The 11,034-nt window shown below is 40.2% G+C and overlaps 1 protein-coding gene across 6 annotated transcripts in view; it reads left to right on the top strand.

The window, feature by feature from the left end:
- Window positions 1–4,308: 4,308 nt before the first annotated feature.
- Window positions 4,309–11,034, top strand: part of LOC124117040 (multiple epidermal growth factor-like domains protein 6) — a 48,946-nt gene continuing 42,220 nt past the window's right edge. For all 6 annotated transcript variants that reach the window (XM_048383138.1, XM_048383139.1, XM_048383141.1 and 3 more), the window contains exons 1-2: window positions 4,309–4,408; window positions 5,026–5,127. In XM_048383138.1, coding sequence (XP_048239095.1) covers window positions 4,333–4,408; window positions 5,026–5,127 — 178 coding nt within the window. In that variant the 5' untranslated portion in view covers window positions 4,309–4,332. The remainder of the gene's footprint in view (window positions 4,409–5,025; window positions 5,128–11,034) is intronic.

The raw sequence follows: 11,034 nt of genomic DNA, 5'->3' as shown, positions 1-11,034 counted from the left end.
CCTTTGCTAACGAATGACTGATCTGCAATCACGTGAAATGTATGTCCCTGGTGTGAAACTAGACTAAAATCTAGTCTCTGAAATGAACATATCGTACATAAAAAAAACAGTTGTTCAGTTATCTTAATAAAAATATAATAAAAAGGAGCCCAGTGACTCTCTTCATTTTCAGATACTGCAGTGATCTAGACTTGCCAAACATTATAGACTTGCATGGGCTGTATTTGATATATATTTGTATCAGGGTCTGTAAGACAGACTATGGTGAAACGTGCTGGTGATGCTATGTACACGGTATTTGATGATGCTTAAAAAAAACCTTAATGCGATAGTTAATTCTTTTTTCAAAGGCAGTATTTGTTTTGGCATTATTCCATGATGTGCATCCAATGGTCCAGAGTTTATTACACAGTCATAGTTATACGAACACGTGAAATATTATTTTGGGCTTTATTCTGTTAATACTTTATTGTTTGACGAGTGAGTGAGTTGGTTTAACGCCGATTTGAACGTCATTTGAGTTATCTAACGTCTTGCCAGCGTCATGTGGGGGAAACGCCCGAAGTAATCCAGTTGAAAGATCATTATCCAATTTTGAACACACAATGTCATTTAGAAAGTGGTCAAATGTAACAAATGTTATATTTGGGATAATACTTTCTTAGTTAAGTACAGATTCTGGTACTTGTTTTGGTTGAGTCCCGTCCGGGATTCGAACCCACACTGCCAGAGTGAGGCACCTAATCGCCGGCACACAGAGTCAGCCATCTAACCCACTCGGACTCAACCCCCAAAAGTACTAAAATCCCAAATATAATTTTTTTTACATGATCAAAGTGGTGAAATCAGGGAGCACAGGCACGGTGCTGACAAATCTAGAATCAACAACAGGGGGTCCAGGCCTCTAACCTCTGATACAATATCAGGTTTCTGGACCCCAGGGGCGGTCGGGTAGCCTAGTGGTTAACGCGTTCGCTCGTCACGCCAAAGACCCGGGTTCGATCCCCGACACGGGTACAATGTGTGAATCCCATTTCTGGTGTCCCCCCCCGTGATATTGCTGGAATATTGCTTAAAGCGGCGTAAAACCATACTTACTCACTCACTCACTCACTCACTCACTCACTGGACCCCAAAATATTAAGGACCGCAACTCTGAAAGATAAGTATGGCGCCTTTGACGATTGGGCCACCATCGCCCCTGCCTTTCCAGAACAAAACACAAATAACGAATAATTATATGTATTTGTTGTTAAGGTCGAATAAATATATTCATACAACATCCTTATTATAACGTGATATATATGAGACTAGCCCATTCTTATCTTATGCGATCAGTGGTGCGCTCAAGCATATAGTTGGTGATTTTCATGTGCCAGTATCGGGAGGACATCGCACGCTCTGGTGCCTGTCTCTAGTATTGGTCTAGACGTAGTAATTAGTAAGGCCTTGTGTGAAATTGCAACATTTTCTCGGTGCTATCAGGGAAATATTCAACTGTTGTTGTCCTTCATAAACTATCAAAGCTTTCAACTACAAAGTAGTCCTTTAGAAGGCTTGAAATCAAACTTGCGAGGACTGCTAATTAGCATGAATCTAGTCTCCCTGTGTATCATGTAAAATAGATTATTCACATGAATGTTATCACACTTAATACATACCTAGGTGGTTAAATGAAAGAATAAAACTGTACCTGTGTACATGTCATTCCAGTGTACTGTCTTGAGGGCGGTGTCGCCGTCTTGTACATATCCGCCGTCTTCAGTCGTCTAAGGCACGGTAGGTCTCCATACAGAGTTGCTTTCTTTTGGCTTGACAGAAAGCTTCTGTCGTATGTTCAAATGTCCTGATTATGTTTTTCGGTTTGTCAGCCGTCCACGTTGGTTTCACGTCAAGGCTCCGCTGCCACACCAAGCTGACCCAGGGCTATCAGACTGCGGCATTAAGCCAAACTCACTCTCTCAAAGACACCAAGGCGTAGCCCCGCCTTCTACAGAAGCGGTGGTGAAATGGGGTTAAACGTCGCGTCCAAGATTATTGCACTTATATAGCGACATGTGTGTGTGTGTGTGTGTGTGTGTGTGTGTGTGTGTGTGTGTGGCTGCTTGTACTAGCCCACTGAGATACCACGCCGCAGTTTAACGTTAAAACCCCACCCAGACACAGTAAACTGGGTCCGAGCCAACCAGTCCCTATTTAAGCCCCTTAAAGCCTAGCGCCAGACAGGGTAACAACAAGTACCATCTTTTACTTCCTTCGGTACAACGCAGCCGGGGACTAGACCCCGAACCTTCCGCTCTCCTGGCTGACGCTCTACCACTAGACCACGGAAACGGTTCTACTGAAGCCTTTCAAAGTGTCTGGTACCTTTTCTGTTTTTGTCAATGGCATTATTGAAATACAGCCGGTTGTCTCTCTAAATGTCTCTCATGTTCGCCTTTCAATGATAAAATGCCTTATTATCTTAACGGGATAACGGGTGGTGCTATATTCTTTACAGAAATCTAACTGAAACATAACTCATGTTTTCTGTATCAATGTTATTCCCTTTACAGTTTAATGTCCATTTGTATTTTATATTATTGGTCGTGTTTTTATTAATATGGCGTGATGCGTCCTTTTATTTCTTTTCAAGGAAAAGAACAAATTGATCCAATTGGAAAATTTGTGTTTCTTCTTTATCGTCAGGGGGCACGGGTGGCCCAGTCGTCTAAGGCGCCGCGATTCGGTGTGCAGGGTTGCGTCCCTTGGGCACGCCAGAAACCTATGATTGTTCCGTATGTGTATCACTTATGTTTCTAGGTTTGTCAGCACCATACCCGTGCTCGTGGGTTTGACCGAAGTGGTTAACGTCTGAGACCTGCATCACCTCGGGCTTTCCTCCCACATTAAGCTTACATGCCGCGATATAAATGTAATACCTTTAAAAGCGGCGTTAAACCCAACTCGCTCACTCACTCTTTATCGACATCGCTATCACCGGACATGACCAAGTGTTTTCAGCTGAGTGTGTGTCCTACTCCGCTCAAGTTGTCATTGTATCTTCCCAGAAAAGCATGATGTGAATGTTTTCGAAGTACACTGAAACACTTTATTATTAAGGATGATCATTTTGCCAAAATACTTTTCAACTATTAAGGAAGAGAATTTATGTATGTCAACTTCTTTATTATGAGGAACACAACCTATCAGAGTATATACTTACTCCTTCATCAGGTGCATTCACCTGATGAAGGAGTAAGCATATACTCCGAAAGGTTGTGTTCCTCGTAATAAAGAAGTTCACATCCATAAATTCTCTTCCTTATGTGTATCACTTCTAAATGCCTTTCAAAGACTTATTCAACTATTATCACGTATTTTGTGAAAACTATAAAACAAATAGAAATATAAGATATATATATTAGGCATGACACTATACTTAAGTGAAATTAAGTGAAGTGAGCGAAATGAAACAAAACACCGGAACTTCTAGCAGTCTAGCTGTCAAGCACTTCTAGCACACAGAGAAAATGCATAATAAAGAGCACGTTTGGATCTTCCTGTTCACAAACATGTTCATGTTACATGGAAACCTGCTAAGGCTCACATTTTCATTCATGTACAATTCAAGATGTTCATGTTCATGTCTCGTTTCATTCATGTCAAGAGACCCGTGTCTCCAGCAACCCATGCTTGCCGTAAAAGGTGACTATGCTTGTCGTAAAAGGCGACTAACGGGATCGGGTGGTCAGGCTCGCTGACTTGGATGATGCATGTCATTGATCCCAATTACGTGGATCGATGCTCATAATATCAATCACTTGATTGTCTGGTCCAGACTCGATTATTTACAGACCGCCGTCATATAGCTGGAATATTGCTGAGTGCCACGTTAAACAACAAACAAACAAAATCATGTTAAGACTTGATAAATTAGTTTTTAATTAGAACAAATACTTTTCTTGTGATGCAATTTAGGACAAATCGGTTGACTAGTTTAATACAGTAAACTACGGTTATAACGAACGCGCTTATAACTTACGAACTGACGGATATAACTTTTTTGGTCCTGGCTACTTGCTGTAGTTATTCTGTATATGTGCTTATAACGAACAACGGTTAAAACGAACTAAAATCAGTAGACCCTTTGAGTTCGTTATAACCGTAGAAACTACGGTACTTTTGTAATTTACTATTGCATTTTACCATGGCGCAACTGTTAGTACACAGACAGTCTATGCACTTATTATGTGTGTTATGTTACACAGCTTTAACTCTACAGAGAAGGATTACAATGTACATGCATCCTCCTTGTCTGACAGAGTACTTCCTTGTGTGTTGGTGGGAAACATGGCGACGGCAGTGGCTCCATGCGTCTGTTATCTTCTGTTGGCATATTTCTTCCACATACGCCTTTACCAGCACGGTAAGAGAGTCAATGTCATGTCTTATTTTTCGAATCACAGCGTGTGTCTATCCGTCATATGGTGTCATGCTTGTACGACTGCAGTCTTCATATGTAAATATTGTAGGCTTTCTTACATTCGTGTACCATATGTATGTATGTATATGTGTATGTGTGTATGTATGTATGTATGTATGTATGTATGTATGTATGTATGTATGTATGTATGTATGTATGTGTGAATGTGTATGTATGTGTGTGTATGTATGTATGTATGTATGTATGTATGTATGTATGTATGTATGTATGTCTGTATGTCTGTATGTCTGTATGTATGTATGTATGAATGTATCCTTCAGTAATAATATACTGCATCCCACATAGGAGTATGGTCATCGTATGTCATACAGTTGGTCAGAGGATCAGGAGCCTTCAGTAATGATAGAAATGATGGCGCACGTTTATGTACGCACAGAAAATGCACAAATGTCCATTTGCAGCTAACAACTTAATTTTCTCAATACATTTACGCAATATAATTTGTCAACGCCTGAAATGTACAATTTGTTTAAGAGTGTTTAGGAAGTGGCTTTTTAGATGATGTATCGACTGTGATGTTACACGATGTCACATTTCAGCATCAGCCTCACAGGAGTGTCACTGTACAAGCGGATGTGACGGCAACTTCCGGTGCAATGGCGGCTGTCTCCAGGGCTGGTCAGGCCCCACGTGTCAGATCCGTGAGTAGAACACCATGTCTACAGGTGGATTCCGTACCTGCCATGTATAAGTCACATGATGATTGACAACACTGCCACAGTAACATTATAAAATATTCCCCATAGAGTTCCAACTTCTTACCAGTTACACCGTCGGCAAATCCACTAATGCAGGATCGGGCTTTCCTCCAACATATTCACTCAATAATGAAGGGAGTAAAATGTCTTCGGATTATGTCTAACTTTGTAAAATTGTAGGTGTCGTTAATGCACAGTTTATATTCTCATATTGTAACCATCTTGGAACCATCTTCGGGGTGCAGGTGTCACAATGTGATGCAGAAAGCCATACATATCATCACATCCCCTGCAATACAGTGCGTGATTGTGGCAGACATCAGTTCGTTTTGAAGTGATGCGGAGCTTATGTGTTTACCATGTTGGTAGAACCTTCGTACAAGTCAGGGTGCATACAAATATAGGATCATAATCGGGGTGAATCTGGGATTCGAACCCGGGATAAGAAGGTACAGGCATGCCAAAGGTCACAACTCTTGGAATTGCGGGGTCCACGACTGGGACATTTTGTGCAAACAGATTCTAGTATATTGCGTTCTACATAGGAATACCTCACTCCTATAATAATATTCTACATCCTTCATAGGACTAAGGTCATTGTATGTCATATAGTAGGTTAGCGGATCAGCCTCCAGTAATAACATACTGCATCCCACACAGGAATACGCTCATTGTGTGCCATATGGTCGGTATGCGGATCAGAGGCCTCCAGTAATAACATACTGCATCCCACACAGGAATACGTTTATTGTGTGTCATGTGGTCGGTATGCGGATCAGAGGCCTCCAGTAATAATATACTGCATCCCACACAGGAATACGTTTATTGTGTGTCATGTGGTCGGTATGCGGATCAGAGGCCTCCAGTAATAATATACTGCATCCCACACAGGAATACGTTTATTGTGTGTCATGTGGTCGGTATGCGGATCAGAGGCCTCAAGTAATAATATACTGCATCCCACACAGGAATACGTTTATTGTGTGTCATGTGGTCGGATTTGCGGATCAGAGGCCTTCATTAATGATATATTGCATCCCACACAGGAATACGTTTATTGTGTGTCATGTGGTCGGTATGCGGATCAGAGGCCTTTATTAATGATATACTGCATCCCACACATGAATACGTTTATTGTGTATCATGTGGTCGGTATGCGGATCAGAGGCCTCCAGTAATAATATACTGCATCCCACACAGGAATACGTTTTTTGTGTGTCATGTGGTCGGTATGCGGATCAGAGGCCTCCAGTAATAATATACTGCATCCCACACAGGAATACGTTTATTGTGTGTCATGTGGTCGGTATGCGGATCAGGGGCCTTCAGTAATAATATACTGCATTCTACATAGGAATAACCTCATGGTGTGCCATATACATGTAGTCGGTTCACGGATCAGCCTCCAGTAGTAACATACTGCATCCTACATAGGAATACGCTCATTAGGTGTCATATAGACGGTACGCGGATCAGAAGGCTTCAGTAATAACATTCTGCATTCCACAAAGGAATACGCTCATTGTGTGCCATATAGTCGGTCAGCGGATCAGGGGTCTTCAGTCATAATATACTGCATCCCACACAGGAATGCGCTTATTGTGTGTCATATAATCGGTACGCGGATCAGAGGCCTTCACTAGTAATATATTGTTTTCTACAAAGGAATACGGTCATTTTGTGCCATATAATCGGTCAGCGGATCAGAGGCCCTCAGTAATAATATACTGCATCCCACATAGGAATACTGTCACTTTATGCCATATGGTAGGTCAGCGGATCAGAGGCCCTCAGTAATAATATACTGCATCCCACACTGGAATACTGTCACTTTATGCCATATAGTTGGTCAGCGGATCAGAGGCCCTCAGTAATAATATACTGCATCCCACATAGGAATACTGTCACTTTATGCCATATGGTAGGTCAGCGGATCAGAGGCCCTCAGTAATAATATACTGCATCCCACATAGGAATACGCTTATTGTGTGCCATATAGTAGGTCAGCGGATCAGAGGCCCTCAGTAATAATATACTGCATCCCACATAGGAATACTGTCACTTTATGCCATATGGTAGGTCAGCGGATCAGAGGCCCTCAGTAATAATATACTGCATCCCACACTGGAATACTGTCACTTTATGCCATATAGTTGGTCAGCGGATCAGAGGCCCTCAGTAATAATATACTGCATCCCACATAGGAATACTGTCACTTTATGCCATATGGTAGGTCAGCGGATCAGAGGCCCTCAGTAATAATATACTGCATCCCACATAGGAATACGCTTATTGTGTGCCATATAGTAGGTCAGCGGATCAGAGGCCCTCAGTAATAATATACTGCATCCCACATAGGAATACTGTCACTTTATGCCATATGGTAGGTCAGCGGATCAGAGGCCCTCAGTAATAATATACTGCATCCCACATAGGAATACTGTCACTTTATGCCATATGGTAGGTCAGCGGATCAGAGGCCCTCAGTAATTATATACTGCATCCCACACAGGAATACGCTTATTGTGTGCCATATAGTAGGTCAGCGGATCAGGAGCTTTCAGTAATAACATACTCATCCCACATAGGAATACTGTCACTTTATGCCATATGGTAGGTCAGCAGATTGGGGGCTTTCAGTAATAATACAGTCAACTCCCTGGGGAACCTACGACGACAGTTGCCGATGCCATATATTGAGACTGGTCATATCCCCTGTTTCCGCACGTTTGTGTACGCACAGAAAATACAGAAATGCCAACACAGGAATACGCTCATTGTGTGCCATATAGTCGGTCAGCGGATCAGGGGTCTCAGTAATAGATTAGAGTATCCCTGTCATATAGGAATGGTCATGTAGCACGTGTGACCAATGCAACATCGCCGACCAGCATGAACATTCACAGATTATCAAAACGCAAGTGAAAAAACATTAGGCAGACAAGTTACCATGTGGACTAAACATTCTAGGACTGATCAGTTGATTTAATTAAGAAATGACATTTCAAATGTGCACAGACAGTATCCAAGTATATAACATTTCATAGACAAAACGTTTCCGTGTATATAATATTTCATACATAAAAAGGGATGTAGACGTGTTTTAATGTGTATGTTCCTATTTTCCGGTGCGCGGAATTGTACGGATTACACTTTGGATATTTGATACATGATTTCATGAGCCGAAATGTGATAACCGTCATTTTAGTCATGACTAATGTGACTGAACAGCATGCTCGTCACTTCTGTCATGTGCCACTATATGCAACTTCAAGGCCAGAGTATAACCATCTGAGTTATCTGCCTTAGCAGATTCTATTGGGGTTGAAAGACAAAATAGCAGTGAACATTATATGAATAGATCGCTGAGAATCATCGTTAACCCTTCAGTCATTAAGAGGTGTCAAAGTGAGAGAATTAAATTTATGTACTTTTAAAGTTATTTGTTGATGACGTGCATTGCATAGTGTATCTCTAAAATAATGATCAATCTGCTAAATGCGTTATACTGAATGGGTTAGTTTCTTCTAAAAGTCGTTTCTCGCAACACTACAGAATAGATATAATGTATCTATACATATACTGTTGCAACTCGGCCTACACACATATATAGTTAGGCACCGTTCGTTACAGACATTATTTCGATGATAAAATTTAAGAATGACATTATATAATGAATTAAAGAGGTTATCTAGCTCATGTGGTTTGGGATAAACATATAAAAATTACATTAAATAATAAAGAGGTTATTACTCTTAATATGTATTTTGGGATGGTATATATCCTGTTTCATCCAAGGCATGGTTAAAGCATTCGCTCGTTAGCCGAAGACCCGGGTTCGATTCCCGACATGGGTACAATGTGTGAAGCCGATTTCTGGTGTCCCCCGTCGTGATATGGCTGGAATATTGCTAAGGGCGGCGTAAAACAAACAAAACTCACTCACTCACTCAAGTTTATGTAGACGCCTTTGTTTTCTATAAATAATTTTGTGTATTACGTCTTCCAAGCTAATACAGGGAAGTGAGCTACAACCTCTGAATGCCATACCCTTCTGTGATAAACTGTTCTCGGTTGCGCAGTCTTAGTGCCATTACATAATAGTGACTGATTGTATGTCCTTGGCTCAAAATATGCTGATATGCATTACTACATAAAGTATACTGTAGATGTGATAAACTGTTCTCGGTTGCGCAGTCTTAGTGCCATTACATAATAGTGACTGATTGTATGCCCTTGGCTCCAAATATGCTGATATACATTACTACATAAAGTATACTGTAGATATGGTACATGACTCAACCAATTACACTTTCTTTGCAATACTCCCCTTGAAATGTGAACATTGAATTGAATACCCACTTTTGATTTTTTGGTATTTTAAATAAATATATAAGTATTATCATTTGGATCAACAATAATTAATGGAAACATCCTTAATTTAATGAGTAATAGTGTAGTGATGGCGTTATTCTACATATACTTTCACAAAATTGTCTATAGTATGTATTTTCTCTTCGCTTCATCTTATATATCCCGGTCGTATTGAATATATTCTGCTACGCTTGCCTTAAATCAGTCAGGATTTAATATCCAGCAGAGATTTTTCTCTGGTAAAAAACAGGTTTGGTGTATATTTGTCAAATAGCGTGATTGTTGTTTGATTTCACACCCCATTTAAAGAAAATATTAAGCCAAGGTAACCAAACTGAGAATCATGTACTTGATATTCGGAAAAACAATCCTTTTCAGCTCAAACTGAAATTCGGATAATAAAGCTACTTATATGTTTTGGCTATATTTACTGCTAGACCCAATTCATCACAAACCAATGAGAATGAACGTCCTAAATGATTCCATAATGACAAAAGGTTAAGTTTCAGGCATAATTTGCTTGACTGTGTGAACGAATTTTGCAAACGCACATTTCCTCCTTATATATGAGGAAATATGAAACATATCGTATGATCAGGCATCTCATTGTAAACATCTTTAAGAAATTGATATGTATGCTCAATTTTAGATGCTTTAATAACTATTTGCCTGCCTGTATGTTTTGTGTGATGCTGATATCAACTTAGAGTACTGACGGCTCTGTGGTTAAAGTAGTTATTGTCCCTCTGTGGAACACATTGTAAATACTGACACAATACATGGAGCCATATTCCACCAGTGTTTCATGTCAATCACTGAGCATGGTTTCAATATTGGCTATCAATGTCAACCAACACCGGAAGATTACAGGAAGCTGGGGCCTCCTGATCCCCAGCAAATTCACCTGGATTTGGCCGCTCATGGCTCTAAAAATATGACTGCTATCCTATGCGATATATGTTTGACACATTGCTGTTATACTATACGGAATCTCACCCTCGTGTCTTTTGACATGATATACATCAACACTCGTTGATGAAAGTTTTATTCATTTATCAACTCGTGTTGACATACAGTATTTGTTATCAAAAGACACGAGGGTTATGCAACATACTGTTATAAACAGTATAATCAGCGCCTTGAGTCTAAAAAGTACCGATAAGCCGTTTGTTACGTGTCGATTCCAAAATTGAAATAATATGTTAACGCAGAAATTTATACGTAAAAGAACTTAAAAGAAAGAAGAATCACCAATTGGAATACCATCAATAATTATATTTCAAAATTCACAAGGTGTATAAATTAATACAAATTACTGCACAGCAATTACAATGGCCGTACACTATAGAAGGACATGCAGTATAAAATGTTACAGCAGTGGAAATGACGATGACAAGAATAATAATCACCACGCGGCAACAGTAGGCTTAGCTTCCGAGATAGGCCTAGGCTATGAATCCAGGGTGGAAACTAATC

This window comes from Haliotis rufescens, unplaced genomic scaffold (genome assembly GCF_023055435.1).
Source record: "Haliotis rufescens isolate VD_foot unplaced genomic scaffold, xgHalRufe1.0.p SCAF_45, whole genome shotgun sequence".
Classification (NCBI taxonomy): domain Eukaryota; kingdom Metazoa; phylum Mollusca; class Gastropoda; order Lepetellida; family Haliotidae; genus Haliotis; species Haliotis rufescens.
The sequence above is the reverse complement of the archived record's forward strand: the minus strand, read 5'-3'. Positions and strand labels throughout refer to the sequence as shown.